Source organism: Oncorhynchus gorbuscha, linkage group LG04 (genome assembly GCF_021184085.1).
Source record: "Oncorhynchus gorbuscha isolate QuinsamMale2020 ecotype Even-year linkage group LG04, OgorEven_v1.0, whole genome shotgun sequence".
Lineage (NCBI taxonomy): Eukaryota > Metazoa > Chordata > Actinopteri > Salmoniformes > Salmonidae > Oncorhynchus > Oncorhynchus gorbuscha.
The window spans coordinates 76,975,366-76,994,634 of record NC_060176.1 but is presented as its reverse complement, the minus strand read 5'-3'; the positions used below and the strand labels follow the sequence as shown (position 1 = coordinate 76,994,634).

Here is a 19,269-nt window from a genome sequence, read left to right as displayed (position 1 = left end):
GCCTTCTGGTCATGGGCATTGCAGTTACCATACCAGACGGCCATACAACAAGTCAGGATGCTCTCGATTGTGCAACTGTAAAAGTTCCTGAGGATACCAAATAGTTTCAGCCTCCTGAGGGAGAATAGGCGTTGCCGTGCCTTCACGACTGTTCTGGTGTGAGAGGACCATGTTAAGTCTTCAAGTGATGTGTGGACACCGAGGAACTTGAAGCCCTTGACCAGAGGTGGGCAATTCCAGTCCTCGGGGGCTTGATTGGTGTCAAAGTTTTGCCCCAGTCCCAGCTAACACCTCTGACTCCCAATATTCACCTAATCATGATGTTCAGTTTAGAATGACATTTGATTAATCAGCTGTCTTTGCTGGAGATGGAGAAAACGTGTGACACCCCCGAGGACTGGAGTTGCCCACCCCTGCTCTCGACATTCTCCACATGTCATATGAGTTGCATGTGTGTAATGAATGACACAGACAGACTGTGTTTGTAGATGAGGAGGAGAGCTCTGGCCTGGCCGGGGCTGGTGAGGAGAGCTGTGCCCCTGCTAGAGAGCACAATGTTCTCATCGCCAGGGACAAGAGCCTGGAGAAGAGACAGATCCAGCACAGGTACAGTTAGTACGATGACCACAAGACGCAGATCTGGGTTCAACTAGTATTTGTTTTCCTTCCAATAATTTGAGCCTTTGATCGAGACTGCCTTAGGTGACAACGTGGGTGGGCATTACACTTTTGGGACTACTCCATTGGTGCCATTGTGCCAGTCAAGATCAATCGAGTAGAATTAAATGGTTTGAAAGAAAAATAAATACTATTTGAACCCAGGTCTGATTATTGAGTACATCATCTCTAACATTGTTGTAAGTGATTTTCAGGACTCTGAGTGTCTTTGAACTTTTAAACTAGCCCACTGACACACCATTGTTCTCTTCACACATTGAGTGTATTCACTAGGAACCAAACAGAAGCAAAACTGGCCAAAACGGGGAGGGGACCCACCTTAATTTGTCCAATAACAAACACCATTTTTTCCATTGCACAACATTTAGCTATGGTGTGCGCTAATGAATACAGCCTTTGTTATTATCACTGCAGGATCACAGCCTTCCAGGATACCTGGCCCAAGCTGGAGAAGTGGTTCTCTGGTAAACAGAGCATTCTGATGAGACTGAATGCTGAGATGTCGGAGGACATGCTCTTTAGAAAAGTGGAATCCATCCTGTACGAGGCCATGATGCAGTCAGAAAAAGGTACAGGGCACTAAGGGAATGGTTGATTTTAAGATAAGATATTAATTCCCCAGAATGGGAGATTTGACTTAATGCTACTTTGACTCTAAAATTGCCCAGTGAGATGCCTACTGTTCCTAAAGTTGTTCTATGTGTAATTATTCTGACCCACCAGGTGAGGGAGTTGTTTTGGACAGTGGGAAGGCACCAGCGGTCTCAACTGCTCTCGTCCAGGTAACTCCGGTTGCGGTCCCAGCTCCCACGGAGTCCACCTCCACCCTCACCCAGGAGGGCCTGACTGCACCTGTGAAATGCTCCAGCTCCAAGTCCAACTCTCGCTCCCCCAAAGGTCGGCTAACAACCACGCAGTGTATCAAATGGCACCCTATTCCCTACATACTGCACTACTTTTGACCATAGTTGTTCACTATATAAGGCATAGGGTACCATTTGGGACAGATAGTTTGTTTCAAAGACAAGAGAACCATGTGGTCAAACAGTTCTGTTCCATTCTGTAGGTTCACAGAGCAACATGGAGAAGAACACACCCAAAGGGAAAGATGTCTATCTTAAGCTGTCCAAGTCAGGATCAGGTCCATTACTGATATCAGCCTAGCTATTAGTAACATTCTACAACAAACAACAGTTGCTCTCACACTGTTTTTAAACCACATTAAAAAAAAGAGGTGTGGTGGCCTGGTGTCTTTGGAAGACACTCAATTTCCTTTCTATATCCGATCCAATAAACAATGAATATATGAGAGGTGTGGGACTGCCCCGTTCCTTTAAAAAAATATATATCCCTTTTTCCCCATTACTTCCAGGAGGAGCCGAGGTACATTCTAGAAAGTTGTCCACAGCCTCCTCCTTTGAGGAATCCCATGGTGTGAACACCAGCCCTACAGAGCCCCTAGCTCCCACCCCTGGTACTGCACACTGGGTGTATGTGGACGAGCCCCTTCCCAAGGTACAGTAGGAGTAGGGTGTTGTTTCCCATAGATACTAATCTTGGATCAGTTTTGCATTTACCCCACTACTGGTTAAGGTTAGGATGGGGGAAAAACAGAAGCTGATCCTAGTTCTGTACCTATAGGGGGAACTTTACCCTGTACTGGTGGAAGACAAGAGAACCATTATAGGTTTGCATGGGCTTTTTCTCTTCCCATGAGCTCTCAGTCAGAATGTATAATCTCATGAGCTTTCAGTCAGAATGTATAATCTCATTAGCTCTCTGTCAGAATGCATAATCTCATTAGCTCTCAGTCAGAATGCATAGTCTCATTGCTCTCAGTCAGAATGTATAGTCTCATTAGCTTTCAGTCAGAATGCATAATCTCATTAGCTCTGTCAGAATGTATAGTCTCATTAGCTTTCAGTCAGAATGCATAATCTCATTAGCGCTCAGTCAGAATGCATAATCTCATTAGCTCTGTCAGAATGTATAGTCTCATTAGCTTTCAGTCAGAATGCATAGTCTCATTAGCGCTCAGTCAGAATGCATAATCTCATTAGCTCTGTCAGAATGTATAGTCTCATTAGCTCTGTCAGAATGTATAGTCTCATTAGCTTTCAGTCAGAATGCATAATCTCATTAGCTCTGTCAGAATGTATAGTCTCATTAGCGCTCAGTCAGAATGCATAATCTCATTAGCGCTCAGTCAGAATGCATGGATGTGTTCAGCATAAAGGTTCAGGCAAATTTACGAATCATTTAACAAAGAGAACCAGGCATTGGTCCTTCTGCCCTCATTCTTGAAATCAAGGAGGTCGAGAACGATAAGGTTGAGTCGAGTCATTTGCGATAGCCATGGATGGCCACAAGAGGGACCTCACAAACGTCTATTTACACTCATTGGCCTGGTCTCTGTCTATGTTTGAGCCAGCATTTCCCCATTCGACTTTCTTTTGTGGAGTAGGGTGAAGTTGCCCCTAGACGCTGATCTTGAGTCAGTTTTGCATTTCTCCCACTAATGGTTAAGGTTAGGATTGGGGGAAAAGAAAGCTGATCTTAGATCTGTAACTATGGGAAACTTCACCCCAGAGCATCTTTTCGTTTCTCTTCCCCAGGAGATACCAGAGTACCTGGTTCCATACTGGGAGAATGTGTGTAACTCCTATGTGACTAACGTCAAGGCTGTGATGCAGAACCTTCGCACAGAACGCATCTTGATCATTCACCATCTGTTTAACATCAGGTGAGGATAAAGGATCGTGACACTGGAGGGTGCGCAATTCAAATACATTAGCATAAATATTATGGATTTTAAACATTTAGGTACATATAAGGGGCGGCAGCATAGCCTAGTGGTTAGAGCGTTGGACTAGTAACCGGAAGGTTGCGAGTTCAAACCCCCGAGCTGACAAGGTACAAATCTGTCGTTCTGCCCCCTGAACAGGCTGTTAACCCACTGTTCCCAGGCCGTCATTGAAAATAAGAATATGTTCTTAACTGACTTGCCTGGTTAAATAAAGGTTCAAATATATATATATATATAAGTGTCTTGTCAGCTGACAGCTGAAATTCTTGTTAATCTAATTGCACTGTCCGATTTACAGTAGCAATTACAGTGAAAACATGCCATGCGATTGTTTGAGGACGGCGCCCCACATCAAAATATTTTTCCACGGGCACAGGTTTCATACATTCACATATAATGATTAAATATTCACTTTTTGAAAATCTTCCTCTGATTTGTCATCCAAATGGTCCCAGCTATAACCTGTAGTGTCGTTTTGTTAGATAAAATCCTTCTTTATATCCAAAAAGGTCCGTTTAGTTTGGGCCATCGAGGAAGGAGGAATCCGAAAATCTACCCCTAAACTTTGTTTCAACAAGTCAGAAAACGTTTCTATTTACTCACCCTAAAATGTAATCAAACTATAATATTTATTTCGGAAAGAAGTATGTTCAATAGGAAACTGATTTTAGCAGGTGCATAATGTCTTCATGACGCGCGCATACATGAATTTCCAAGACTGTCCTACTAAAACTGTTATTTCTTATTTGTTTTTTGAAGTTTTCAAGCCTGAAACCTTGAACACAGACTGCCATAGGAATTGCATACAGGGAGCTCATTTTCAATATGACCTTTCTCTTGCATTTCTAAGAGGATGGTCTCTCTCAACAACAAAAAAATATGGTTGGTTTTTCTTTTGGATTTTCTCCTACCATATCTATTGTGTTATAGTCTCCTACATTATTTTAACATTTCTTCAAACTTAAAAGTGTTTTCTTTTCAATGGTACCAATTATATGCATATCCTGGCTAGGGGCCTGAGCAACAGGCAGTTTACTTTGGGCACGTCATTCAGGCAGGAAGTGTAGAAAAAAATGGCCTAGCACTAAGAAGTTTTAACAATGGCGCCGGAGAAGAAGGCCGATTTGTGTTTTTTGTTTGTTTATTTGCGTTGTTTGTAACTTTTTTATTTTGTACATTATGTTGCCACTACCATCTCTTATGACCGAAAATAACTTCTGGACATCAGGACTGCGATTACTCACCACGGACTGGCAGAATACCATTTTTTCCTTTGAAACCTCTTTGGGCTAGGTGGGGCGCTACTGACCCACCTCGACAACATCCAGTGACATCTGAGGACAACGCCCTTCATACACCAGCATTAAAAACATTTTCCAAACCAGCAGAGGCGTCACAAAAATCAGAAATAGCGATAAAATAAATCACTTACCTTTGAAGATCTTCCTCTGTTTGCAATCCCAAGGGTCGTAGCTACACAACAAATGGTCATTTTGTTCGATAAAGTCCTTTTATATACCAAAAAAATCAGTTTAGTTGGTGCGTTTGATTCAGTAATCCACCCGTTTCACTCGTTCAACAGGCAGAAAAAAGGAATCCGAAAGTTACCAATAAACTTTGTCCAAACAAGTCAACCAACGTTTCTAATCAATCCCCAGGTACCCTAATATGTAAATAAATGATACAATTTAAGACAGAATGTAGTATGTTCAATACCGGAGATAAATAACGAGGTGCGCACCCTCATCCACGCGCGCCACAAGACTACAGTCAAAATGAGAGCCATCTTGAAAAACTACAACGACTAATTAATTTTTCAGAAAACAAGCCTGAAACCCTTTCTAAAGACTGTTGACATCTAGTGGAATCCATAGGAACTGAAATCAAGGGAGGAATTCATTTGAATATCCCATAGACAAGCATTTGAATGGACTGTGACCCATACCATTATTTTAACAGTTTTAGAAACTTCAGAGTGTTTTCTATCCAATGCTACCAATTATATGCATATCCTAGCTTCTGGGCCTGAGTAACAGTCCGTTTACTTTGGGCACGTCAGTCGTCTGAACTTCCGAATACTGCCCCCTAGCCTTAAGAATGAACAAGTCTGAATGAGCCTGATGTGAATGATTTACTGCTTTCTCGGGAACAGGCCTAGATCCCCGTAGTTTGCGTGAAGAGGAGACAGAGAAAAAGGGGCCAGAGGGCGGGCTGCCTTCTGAGAATTCGTAGGCGATCGAATAAACCCCAACTTCCTTCCATTCTGCTAGCAAAAGTGCAATCTTTGAAGAATAAAAATGATGACCTAACGGAAGATTAAACTACCAACAGGACATTCAAAACTGTAACATCTTATGCTTCATGGAGTCGTGGCAGAACGACGACACTATCAACATACAGCTGGCTGGTTATACGCTGTACCGGCAGGATAGAACAGCGGCGTCTGGTAAAACAAGGGGCTGCGGACTATGTATTTTTGTAAATAACTGCTGGTGCACGATATCTAAGGAAGTCTCGAGCTATTGCTCGCCTGATAAGCTATAGACCACACTATCTACCTAGAGAGTTTTCATCTGTATTTGTTGTAGCTGTTTATATACCTAGCTGTATATATACAGACGGAGGCTGGCACTAAGACATCATTGAATGAGCTGTATTCCTCCATAAGAAAACACTCACCCAGAGGCGGCGCTCCTAGCAGCTAAGGTAACCTGCCTAAATGACTACCGACCCGTAGCACTCACGTCTGTAGCCATGAGGTGCTTTGAAAGGCTGGTCATGGCTCACATCAACACCATTATCCCATAAACCCTAGACCCACTCCAATTTGCATACCGCTCCAACAGATCCACAGATGATGCCATCTCTATTCCACTCCACAGTGCCCTTTCCCACCTGGACAAAAGAGACACCTATGTGAGAATGCTAATTCATTGACTACAGCTCAGCGTTCAACACCAGAGTGCCCTCAAAGCTCATCAATAAGCTAAGGACCCTGGGACTAATAACCTCCCTCTGCAACTGGATCCTGGACTTCCTGACGGGCCGCCCCCAGGTGGTAAGGGTAGGTAACAATACATCTGCCACGTTGATCCTCAACACAGGGGCCCCTCAGGGGTGGGTGCTCAGTCCCCTCCTGTACTCCTTGTTCCCTCATGACTATACAGCCAGGCAAGATTCCAACACCATCATTAAGTTTGCCGATGACACAACAGTGGTAGGCCTGATCACCAACAACGACGAGACAGCCTATAGGGGGGGGAGGTCAGAGACCTGGCCGTGTGGTGCTCGGACAACAACCTCTCCCACAACGTGATCAAGACAAAGGAGATGGTTGTGGACCTCAATACCAGGCGTTGTCAAAGGAAGGCCCTAAAAATGGTCAGACTCCAGTCACCCTAGTCATAGACTGTTCTCTCTGATACCGCACGACAAGCTGGAGCGCCAATTCTCGGTCCAAGAGCTTCTATCCCCAAGCCATAAGACTCCCGAACATCTAATCAAATAGCTACCTCCCCCCCCCCCTCTTTTACACCGCTGCGACTCTCTTATCTATGCATAGTCACTTTAATAACTCTACCTACATCTACATATTACCTCAACTGGTCCCCCCCACCTTGACTCTGTACTGGTAACCCCCCTGTATATAGTCTCGCTATTGTTATTTTATTGCTGCTCTTTAATTACTTGTTACTTTTATTTATTATTCTTATCTGTATTTTTTTAAACTGCTTTGTTGGTTAGGGGCTCATAAGTAAGCATTTCACTGTAAGGCCTGTTGTATTCGGTGCAGGTTACTAAGAAAATCAAATTTGACATCGTTTAGTGCACAATGGACGTAAGAGAAAAGGGAATACCGAGTCAGTTGTACAACTGAAATGGATCTTCCGAATTTAACCCAGCAGATGTTATTGGCCACATACACGTGTTTAGCAGGTGTAGCAAAATTCTTATGTTTCTAGCTCCAACAGTGCAGTAACATCTAACAATTTCACAACAATACACACAAATCTAAAGCAAAGGAATGGAATTAAGAATATAGAAATATTTGGACGAGCAATGTCAGAGCGGCATAGACTAAGATACAGTAGAATAGGATACAGTATATACATGAGATGAGTAATGCAAAACATATGTAAACATTATTAAAGTGGCCAGTGATTTCAAGTCATGTCTGTCATTTTTTGATCTGATCTCGCATCAGTGAGGATGACTTGGATCTATACTCCTGCTGTAAATAGATCAAGGGTGTGGGGTTTCCATGTCACCAAGTTCAATAACAAAACCAGTAGCACAAATAGAAAGCAAAGGGGAAGTTTATTAGGGATTTTGGTACACGGGGAATTCACCAATCACCTCACAATCCACAAGCTGTTCTCTGTGTCCATTCCGTTTTCCAAGGGAAATCCTCACACTCGGGTCCTCAGCCAATCCAGCACATAAATGGGGTAATCCAACATTCCAGGTCACACCAGGCAATCACACAGATTTTTTTTTTTGTTGCTCTCATTTCTCTCACCCTTCATACCTCTCTTGTCTCTCACCCTTCATACCTCTCTTGTCTCTCACCCTTCATACCTCTCTTGTCTCTCACCCTTCATACCTCTCTTGTCTCTCACCCTTCATACCTCTCTTGTCTCTCACCCTTCATACCTCTCTTGTCTCTCACCCTTCATACCTCTCTTGTCTCTCACCTCCTCTGCCTCTCTGTGAAGGCTGCTTCCTCCTTTATCCCCAAGCACTCCCTTGCTTAACGATTTACAGTCTTGCCTCGTTGGAGCAGGAAGTCCATATAAGGCTTTGGGGCGGAGCCAGCGACCTGCAAGATATCTCTCCTCGATTACCACTCCCCTCACCTCTTCCTGCCGTCTGCCACACTGCATTTGGGATATGTACAGTGTGAACAGAGAGAAGTAACTCTTAACTCTTATCTTGTGACGCTTGCAGAGAGGAGTTTAAGCAGTACCTCCGACGGCCCGACCTGAAGCAAGAGTTCGTGTCCCAGTGGCAGCAGAACTATAACAGCATCCCCAAGGACATGAGAGATGACGAGGAGACCAAGGCAGAGCTGCACCAGCGTCTGGATGTAGGCTACAGTAACACAAACGCCATCAAAGCCGTGTCTGTAATGACATTTGCCCATGTCTGTTGTTTTTCCCATTTGCCTGTCAATGCTGAGAGTCTGACTGTCGCTATGTTGCTCCGTCCGTCCGTCCTTCTTTCTCGTCGGTGTGTGTTTCTGTCTGTGTTTGTCTATCTGTCTCGTCTGGTGTCGTGACACTGCAGGACCTGCGCGAGCGTCTGTGGGACATCTGTGATAAGCGTAAGGAAGAAGCAGGGCAGGAGCGGGCGGCGATCATGTGCGACGGCTGGCTGGAAGACCACACGGCGGTGCTCATCAACCATTTCTCCACACTAATGCAGGTGATGCTCCTCCCATCCTGTCCATGGACATGTTATCTCAGCATCACCCAGAAACAAATATCACAAGCGCTTTTGCCAGCTGACAATAAAAAGCAAGTTGAAATGAGAATCTCCATCTTAAATTTGCTCCAGGTGTGCCATACTACTATGGCTGACCCTTTAAAACAACATACCACTGCACTTTAAAACAACGCGTATCACTGGTGTATGTGACAATAAAACATTAAAAAAAAAAATATATATATAAAAATATATATATATATATATATATATATATATATATATATATATATATATATATACAGTACCAGTCAAAAGTTTGGAGACACCTACTCATTCCAGGATTTTTCTTTATTTTTACTATTTTCTACATTGTAGAATAATAGTGAAGACATCAAAACTATGAAATAAGATATGGAATCATGTAGTAACCAAAAAAGTTTTAAACAAATCAAAATATATGTTATATTTGAGATTCTTCAAAGTAGCCACCCTTTGCCTTGATGACAGCGTTGCACACTCTTGGCATTCTCTCAACCAACTTCATGAGGGAGTCACCTGAAATGCATTTCAAATAACAGGTGTGCCTTGTTAAAAGTTAATTTGAGGAATTAATTTTTTTCTTAATGCGTTAGAGACAATCAGTTTTGTTGTGACATGGTAGCGGTGGTAAACAGAGGATAGCCCTATTTGGTAAAAGACCAAGTCCATATTATGGCAAGAACAGCTACAATAAGCAAAGAGAAGCGACAGTCCATCATTACTTTAAGACATGAAGGTCAATCAATGCTTTAAAATTTCAGGAACTTTTAAAGTTTCTTCAAGTCTAATCACAAAACCCATCAAGCGCTATGATGAAACTGTCTCTCATGAGGACCGCTACAGGAAAGGAAGTCCCAGAGTTACCTCTGCTGCAGAGGATAAGTTCATTAGAGTTAACTGCACCTCTGCTTGCAGCCCAAATGCTTCACAGATTTCAAGTACAGACACATCTCAACATTAACTGTTCCAAGGAGACTGCGTGAATCTGGCCTTCAGGGTCGAATTGCTGCAAAGAAACCACTACTAATGGACACCATTAAGAAGAAGAGACTTACTTTGGCCAAGAAACACAATCAATGGACATTAGACTGTTGTAAATCTGTCCTTTGGTCTGATGAGTCCAAATTTGAGTTTTTTGGTTCCAACCACCGTGTGGTTATCGACATAACTTATATGTCGATAAATGGTATATCGGCATAACTATATCGACATAACTTGAAAGGCCGCTCACAAAGGAAGAAACCACTGCTCCAAAACCGCCATAAAAAGCCAGACTATGGTTTGCAACTGCACATGGGGACAAAGAATGTACTTTTTGGAGAAATGTCCTCTGGTTTGATGAAACAAAAATAGAACTGTTTGGCCATAATGACCATTGTTATGTTTGGAGGAAAAAGGGGGAGGCTTACAAGCCAAAGAACACCATCCCAACCGTGAAGCATGGGGGTGGCAGCATTATGTTGTGGGGGTGCTTTGCTCCAGGAGGGACTGGTGCACTTCACAAACTAGATGGCATCATGAGGGAGGAAAATTATGTGGATATTTTGAAGCAACATCTCAAGACATCAGTCAGGAAGTTAAAGCTTGGTCGTAAATGGGTCTTCCAAATGTACAATGACTCCAAGCATACTTCCAAAGTTGTGACAAAATGACTTATGGACAATAAAGTCAAGATATTGGAGTGGCCATCACAAAGCCCTGACCTTAATACCATAGAAAATTTGTGGCCAGAACTTAAAAAACTTGTGTGAGCAAGGAGGCCTACAAACCTGACTCAGTTACACCACCTCTGTCAGGAGGAATGGGCCAAAATTCACCCAACTTATTGTGGGAAGCTTGTGGAAGGCTACCTGAAATGTTTGACCCAAGTTAAACAATTTAAAGGCAATACTACCAAATACTAATTGAGTGTATGTAAACTTCTGACCCACTGGGAATGTTATGAAAGAAATAAAAGCTGAAATAAATCATTCTCTCTACTATTATTCTGACATTTCACATTCTTAAAATAAAGTGGTGATCCTAACTGACCTTAAACAGGGAATTTTTACTAGGTTTAAATGTCAGGAATTGTGAAAAAACTGAGTTTAAATGTATTTGGCTCAGGTGTATGTAAACTTCTTCAACTGTGTATATATATATTTTTTTAAATCCATGACTAGGCTTAATATGTGTCTGGGAAACCGTCCCTAATTGTTAAATCTGTCATGAGCGACTGTGCAATTGCTTACGTGTATTAGTAAAAACGGGAATGTTTCAGATTTGGTTTTTATCTCCATTTCGAGGTTTGTTAGCTCCTTGGCTGAAACGCACACTGTTGTCCTCCTCCAGGTGGAAGTGGACCGATTCCAGGACTCTCTACGTCTCCTGCGGGATTACTACACAGGCATGTACAAACAGGTGCTGTCTGAGGCGGGGCCAGAATTCACCTGTATTCCACTGCTAGACATCGTGGCGCTGGAGGAGCCAGGAACCCAGACTGACAAATCCAAGAGGCAAGCAGAAGGCTGCTGCTCAGGGGAAGGGATTCGTCCAGATTCATCCAAAATACCTAGGGTGTATTCACTAAAAACCATTCTGAACCAAATGGAAGCAAACAAGGAGGGACCAATCTACATTTTTCCAATAATAGAACTCCTGTTTTGGTTGCAAAACAGTTTTTTTCCATTGAAAAATGTTTTTCTACGGTGTGCCCTAATGAATACACACCTGCTTTTCTGACAGTTATTCTCCATTGATGTATAATAGAAACTGACCTAGCTAGCTGCTCTCCCCTAGCCCAAATCCAGATTTTCTGTCAGTTATTATCCATTTATGCAGAGCATAATGAAGTGGCCTTTTGCTCAGTCAATCACAGCACGGACCCATTTGATCTGGTATGCCCCAATGCCAGTCAGGGAGTGTCACAGCTATTTCAATAGTTAATACCTTTGCTTATTTAGGGGAATTTACAGTATTAGGTTTTCATCAATTGTTACTGTCGTCTCATCATCAAACACTCCTGTCCCTCCAGTTCTGAAAGAGTCACCAAGAGTGCTGGTAAAAGAGACTGTGAAGGAGACGAGAAGAAGAAAACCAAAGTGTAAGAGAAAGCACTGCCCAATTTACCTCTCACCTTGGTCAAGTATAGACACGTCAAAGGGATATTTCCTACAAAAACAATATTCTAGAACTTTGTTGACTTAAGTCCACTGTTAATGCAATCCCATTTTTGGTTTTGCATGTCAGCAGTCAGGTTTTCAAGATAAGGCACAGAGGCACAGGTACAGATAAGGCACAGGTACAGATAAGGCACAGGTACAGATAAGGCACAGGTACAGATAAGGCACAGGTACAGATAAGGCACAGGTACAGATAAGGCACAGGTACAGATAAGGCACAGGTACAGATAAGGCACAGGTACAGATAAGGCACAGGTACAGATAAGGCACAGGTACAGATAAGGCACTTTCAGTACAGAGCAAGAACTTCCATTGATGATGCGTTTTGCATCGTGTGATTTTGTTCGTCTGTTATTGCAGTGTTCCACTGATTCCCCGCAGACCTCCCTCTACCGAAGTGGCCTCTATGAAACAGAAGGGCTTCCAGGACCCCGACGAGAAGCTGCTGCAAGACATCTATCAGACTGCTCTGACAGCCATCAACAACATGGTGAAGGAGTGTGTGTGTGTGTGTGTGTGTGTGTGTGTGTGTGTGTGTGTGTGTGTGTGTGTGTGTGTGTGTGTGTGTGTGTGTGTGTGTGTGTGTGTGTGTGTGTGTGTGTGTGTGTGTGTGTGTGTGTGTGTGTGTGTGTGTGTGTGTGTGAGCGTATGTATGTGTTTCTCATGGGTAGTTGTGTGTGTGTGTGTGTGTGTGTGTGTGTGTGTGTGTGTGTGTGTGTGTGTGAGCGTATATATGTGTTTCTCATGGTTAGTTGTGTGTGTGTGTGTGTGTGTGTGTGTGTGTGTGTGTGTGTGTGTGTGTGTGTGTGTGTGTGTGTGTGTGTGTGTGTGTGTGTGTGTGTGTGTGTGTGTGTGTGTGTGTGTGTGTGTGTGTGTGTGAGCGTATATATGTGTTTCTCATGGTTAGTTGTGTTGTGTGTGTGTGTGTGTGTGTGTGTGTGTGTGTGTGTGTGTGTGTGTGTGTGTGTGTGTGTGTGTGTGTGTGTGTGTGTGTGTGTGTGTGTGAGCGTGTGAGCGTGTGAGCGTGTGTGAGCGTATGTATGTGTTTCTCATGGGTAGTTGTGTGTGTCCAGGTGTCAGTGGAGGCGGCTCAACGCGAGGCAGAGGAGAATGAGGAGGCTCAGCAGCAGATGGATAGAGAACGGCTACAGAGAATGTCCCAAGCCTCCGCCTCTGCTGCAGCCGCCGCAGCCAACTCTGGCAAGGACAAGAAGAAAGCTGGCACCAAGAAGAAAGGTTGGACTTATTCTACCCCAGTGGTTTTCAAATCCGAGCCTGGAGGTCCGGAGTACTGCTGGTTTTCTGTTCAACCTGAAAATAATTGTACCCACCTGGTGTCCCAGGTCTAAATCAGTCCTTTATTAGAGGGCAACAATGAAAATCACCGGCTTTAAGGTCCAGATTTGGATTTTCCCCGTACTCTCTCTCACTCCACAATCGTCTCCTCTCACCGTTCATAAGAAGTGTCCCTCTTTAAATTGAGTATATGATCTACTGTCACAAGCTACTATGATCAGCATTGTTTGTTTGATGGGACTGGGATCCCCGCACATCAGTATGTGTCAAGCATATTTCTTTTTGTGTCAACAGTTTTGAGGATTTTCTCTTGAAAATGACGCCAGGCCTTATTTTGATGTGTAATTTGGGTGACTTCCTTGTTTAGGCCCCCCCTCCCCTGCTCAGGAGCCCAGCCCACCCCCTGCCCCAGAGGAAGATTCAGAGGAGGTCTGCAAGAGGGCCATACGGAACAAAATCAGACAGGAGTATGCTGCAGCCCTCGACCATGAAGGTACCAAACTACAGCATTGGCTGTAGAGCCCAAATACCACCCTATTCCCTATATAGGTAATAGGGTGCCTTTTGGGATGCAGCCTTCCCCAGGGGAGACACCCATGCATACCCCACAAGACATGCCACCAGAGGTCTCTTCACAGTCCCCAAGTCCAGAGCAGACTATGGGAAATGTACAGTACTACATAAAGCCATGACTACATGAATCTCCGCATCAGGTAACTGATGCAGTAGAATCCATTTTTTTTTAAATAGGTAAAAATACACCTTATGGACCAGCGGGGACTGTGAAGTAACATAAACATAGGCACAGACACATGAATACACACACATGATAACATACGCGCTATACACACACGTACACATGGATTTTGTGTTGTCGATACGTGGTTGTGAAGTATGGGCCTGAGGGCACACACTTAGTGTGTTGTGAATTCTGTAATGAATGTATTGTAATGTTTTTAAAATTGTATAACTGAAGAGTAGCTAGCTGGCAGCAGCTAATGGGGATCCATAACAAATATAAAGGCTTTTACGTGCCCCTCCACCCCACCCTCCCAGACAGTGCAGTGAAGGTGCGTGTGGAGCTGGTCAAGGCCTGTGCTCTGTGCATGGTGAGGGTCCTGCACAGACAGGCAGAGCAGGCCTTCAGGACCATGGAGGAGTGGCTGGGAGCCCGCTTCCTGTCTGAGATGAACAGGTATACTCCGGCGATGAAGTTCCCTCTAGGTACAGGTCTAGGATCAGCTTCCCCTCCCCAATCCTAACCTTAACCATTAGTGGGGATAAAATGCTAAACTGACCCAAGATCAGCATCTAGGGTCAACTTCAGCCTACTTCTCTGTCCCCCCAGCATTGACCAGCTGGCTGAGGTGGTGCGTCACCACATCGAGTCGGCCGCCAAGCTCCAGAGTGAGCTGATGCTGGTATGCACAGACTTCTTCCTGAACGGGGACATGCGGGTTGTTGTCAGCCCCCCTAACCCTCCTCGCCCCGCCCCTTTGGAGCTTCCCACAGACAGCACTCTCACCATCCTTCAGTTGGAGGCCTTCTACCGCCAGCTACGCAAGGTGGCGCCCACAGGTCTGCAACAATAATATATGTACACAGTATTACGCAAGTATATGTTCTAATATATGTCATAATCAGTGGTGGAACAAGTACTCAATTGTCATACTTGAGTAAAAGTAAAGTTACCTTAATAGAAAATGACTCAAGTAAAAGTCACCCAGTAAAATGCTTACTTGAGTAAAAGTCTAAACGTATTTGGTTTTTTAAATACTTCAGCATTAAAAGTAAATGGAATTGCTAAAATGTACTTAAGTATCAAAAGTAAAAGTATAAATCATTTAAAATTCCTTATATTAAGCAAACCAGTAGGGATGAACAGGGATGTTTTCTTGATAAGTGTGTGAATTGGACAATTTTACTGTCAAAATGTAACGAGTACTTTTGGGTGTCAGGGAAAATGTATGGAGCAAAATAAAAGTAAATGTTGCCAAAAATATAAATAGTAAAGTACAGATACCAACATTTATTTTTATTTTTTCACTAAAGTACTTTATGCCACTGGTAATTATATATTTATAGTAACATTAAATAGTACCCGCAAAACACCAGTCTCAACGTCAACAGTGAAGAGGCGAATCCGGGATGCTGGCCTTCTAAGCAGAGTTCCTCTGTCCAGTGTCTGTTCTTTTGTCCATCTTAATATTTTATTTTTATTAGCCAGTCTGAGATGTGGCTTTTTCTTTGAAACTCTGCCTATATGGTGGCATCCCAGAGTCGCCTCTTCACTGTTGACGTTGAGACTGGTGTTTTGCTGGTACTATTTAATGAAACTGCCAGTTGAGGACTTGTGAGGCGTAAATACTCATGTACTTGTACTCTTGCTCAGTTGTGCACCGGGGCCTCCCACTCCTCTTTCTATGCTGGTTCTGGTTAGAAGCAGTTTGCGCTGTTCTGTGAAGGGAGTAGTACACAGAATTGTACGAGATCTTCAGTTTCTTTAAATTTTCTCCTATGGAATAAGCCTTCATTTCTCAGAAGAAAGTCTTTGTTTCTGGCCATTTTGAGCCTGTAATCAAACCCACAAATGCTGATGTTCCAGATACTCAACTAGTCTAAAGAAGGCCAGTTTTATTGCTTCTTTAATCAAGACAACAGTTGTCAGCTGTGCTAACATAATTGCAAAAGGGTTTTCTAATGAACAATTAGTCTTTTAAAATGATAAACTTGGATAAGCTAACACAATGTGCCATTGGAACACAGGAGTGCTGATAATGGGCCTCTGTACGCCTATGTAGATATTCCATAAAAAATCTGCCGTTTCCAGAAACAATAGTCATTTACAACATTAACAATGTCTACACTGTATTTCTGATACATTTTATGTTATTTTAATGGACAAAAAATTTCCTTTTCTTTCAAAAACAAGGACATTTCTAAGTGACCCCAAACTTTTGAATAGTAATGTACGTGGGTCATTGGATTCCCCTGATTTATGTGAATCCCAATTGTATTTCTTTGATTCCTCGTGTCCTTTTTTCTCGCTTTCTTCTCAAAACGCATTGGAGGAGGAGATCCAAGGATCCTCTCCTCGGACCTCCTCCAATGCGTTTTGATAAGGAGGTGAGGAGAAAGGATGCGAGGAATCAAGGATTTATCAACTGATACGCTTGAGATTCACCCATCGACTCTGTGTGTCCCGTCAGGTGTGCAGTGCAGTACTGACTTCTGGGAGATCCTGCAGGAGATCACCTCTCTGAACATGGGGACCAACGCACTGCCAGACCCCTGGATGCACATCTCAGAGTCTCAGGTACACTCACTGACTGGCTGTCTGGTTGGCTGACTGATTGACTCACTGACTGACTGCCTGGCTGACTCACTGACTGACTCACTCACTGACCCACAGACTGACTGACTGGCCGACTCACTGACTGACTCACTGGCTGACTCACTGGCTGACTGACTGACCAACTCACTGACTGACTCACTGGTTGACTGACCCACTGGCTCACTCACTGGCTGACTGACTCACTGGCTGACTGACTGACCAACTCACTGACTGACTCGCTGGTTGACTGACCCACTGACTCACTCACTGGCTGACTGGCTGACTCACTGGTTGACTGACTGACCAACTCACTGACTGACTCGCTGGTTGACTGACCCACTGGCTCGCTGGCTGACTGACTGACTGATCTACTGGCTGACTGATCTACTGGCTGACTGACTGGCTGGCTGATTCACTGACTGATTGGCTGACTGACCCATTGGCTGACCCAATGGCTAACTGACCCATTGGCTGACTGACTAACTGACTGGCTGACTAACTCACTGACTGAATCACTGACTGGCTGACTGACTCACTGGCTAACTGGCTAACTGACTCACTGACTGACTGACTAACTGACTGGCTGACTGGCTGACTGACCTGCTGACTGACTGACTCATTGGCTGACTTACTGACTGACCCATGGGCTGGCTGGCTGTCTGACTGACTGACCCATTGGCTGGCTGACTGACGGACTGATTGGCTGGCTGACTCACAACATGGCTACTAGGGTGTCATCACGGCCACAAACAGTCATGTTCTCATGAACAGACATGGAGTGTGTGTGTGCGTTTGTTTGTGTTTGTGTGAAATGTGTGTAGCTGGTGGAGCTGGTGTCGATGCTAACCCAGAACACAGAGATGCTGGACTGGCGTCAGTTCCTGCTGAGTGCCGCCCTCCCCTGGCCCACCCCTACTCTGCCTCAGCTGCTGCAAGTGTTGGCCCGCTTCAAGATGGAGGACACTGGGGCCACAGGGTCTTTGACTGAGGAGCAGTACTTGAAGGTACCTTCCTACGCTATGGGGTGAAGTTTCCCCTAGGTACAGATCTAGGTTTAGCTTCCCCTTCCCCAATCCTAACCTTAATCATCAGTGGGGAAAATGCTAAACTGACCCATGATCAGCATCAAGGGGAAATTTCACCATATACCACCTACCTACAGTACACTACCAGCTCTTCAACAAACTCTACTATCACCATCACATTTCCCATTACACACAGTGATATTAGCACTTTTTAAACATATGGCAGTCAAATCTTTGTCTTGGTTAGCATCAAATGATGGCTGCCAAAATTCATGAATTACACATCATTACAGGTGGTAGGTGAAGACGTGACATTGTCGCTCATACTGTGATACCTGGTTGACATGTATGAATGAATCATATTTTCTTGCTTCATTATTAGGTTGAGTTGTGGTTCCCCAGTGAGCGGGCACTGCCCATTCCCGAAGACCTGTCTGAGCCACTTCCTTACGATCGCTTGGCTAATCTACGGAAGGTACACATAGCAACAACACCCAGACCTGGATTCAAATACTATTAGAAATCCTTTTAAATCCTTTTAGTGCTGAGTTAAGCCTGCCTGGAGTGTCAGGTGGGTGGGGTTTGCAGTTTTGCGACTACTCTATTGGTTCCATTGTGCCAGGCAAGCTCAATCAAGCCCAAATAAGTTATTTGAAATCATTTAAAATAGTATTTGAACCCAGGTCTCACAACAACCAACTGCTTGAATTTATAAATGGAATAATACAAAATCATCACACAACGTTGCATCGATAACTCATCTGCAAATATTTCTTGCAGTTTTTCTTCCTGCTTTTCGCCGACCCCGATTGCTCGCCAGCGCGTGTCGACTACGTGACCATGCTGCTGTACTTCTCCGCCCACCCTGACCCTACGCAGGGCTTTGTCCGAGCTCTCAGTGTCGTCATGGGACAGCCGCTTCGACATCAGTCTAGCAGTAGACTTCTCAAGGTTGGCTTCGTCACTCTGCATCCAAGGCTGCATGTGAAGCAGCATCCTATTCCCTTATATAGTGTCCCGACTCTAGTCAAAAGGAGTGTACTATATAGTGTCCCGACTCTAGTCAAAAGGAGTGTACTATATAGTGTCCCGACTCTAGTCAAAAGGAGTGTACTATATAGTGTCCCGACTCTAGCCAAAAGGAGTGTACTATATAGTGTCCCGACTCTAGTCAAAAGGAGTGTACTATATAGTGTCCCGACTCTAGTCAAAAGGAGTGTACTATATAGTGTCCCGACTCTAGTCAAAAGGAGTGTACTATATAGTGTCCCGACTCTAGTCAAAAGGAGTGTACTATATAGTGTCCCGACTCTAGTCAAAAGGAGTGTACTATATAGTGTCCCGAATCTAGTCAAAAGGAGTGTACTATATAGTGTCCCGACTCTAGTCAAAAGGAGTGTACTATATAGTGTCCCGACTCTAGTCAAAAGGAGTGTACTATATAGTGTCCCGACTCTAGTCAAAAGGAGTGTACTATATAGTGTCCCGACTCTAGTCAAAAGG

The 19,269-nt window shown here is 44.0% G+C and overlaps 1 protein-coding gene across 1 annotated transcript in view; it reads left to right on the top strand.

The window, feature by feature from the left end:
- The window catches only part of spef2 (sperm flagellar 2), a 47,992-nt gene that overhangs the window by 26,422 nt on the left and 2,301 nt on the right, over positions 1-19,269 (top strand). The window contains 19 exon segments of the mRNA XM_046348138.1: positions 489-606; positions 1,093-1,247; positions 1,402-1,575; positions 1,745-1,819; positions 2,051-2,193; positions 3,294-3,421; positions 8,432-8,570; positions 8,771-8,908; positions 11,282-11,445; positions 11,964-12,032; positions 12,472-12,601; positions 13,185-13,347; positions 13,775-13,900; positions 14,464-14,602; positions 14,756-14,985; positions 16,617-16,723; positions 17,563-17,745; positions 18,149-18,241; positions 18,547-18,717. Of these exon segments, the coding sequence (XP_046204094.1) occupies positions 489-606; positions 1,093-1,247; positions 1,402-1,575; positions 1,745-1,819; positions 2,051-2,193; positions 3,294-3,421; positions 8,432-8,570; positions 8,771-8,908; positions 11,282-11,445; positions 11,964-12,032; positions 12,472-12,601; positions 13,185-13,347; positions 13,775-13,900; positions 14,464-14,602; positions 14,756-14,985; positions 16,617-16,723; positions 17,563-17,745; positions 18,149-18,241; positions 18,547-18,717 (2,645 nt within the window).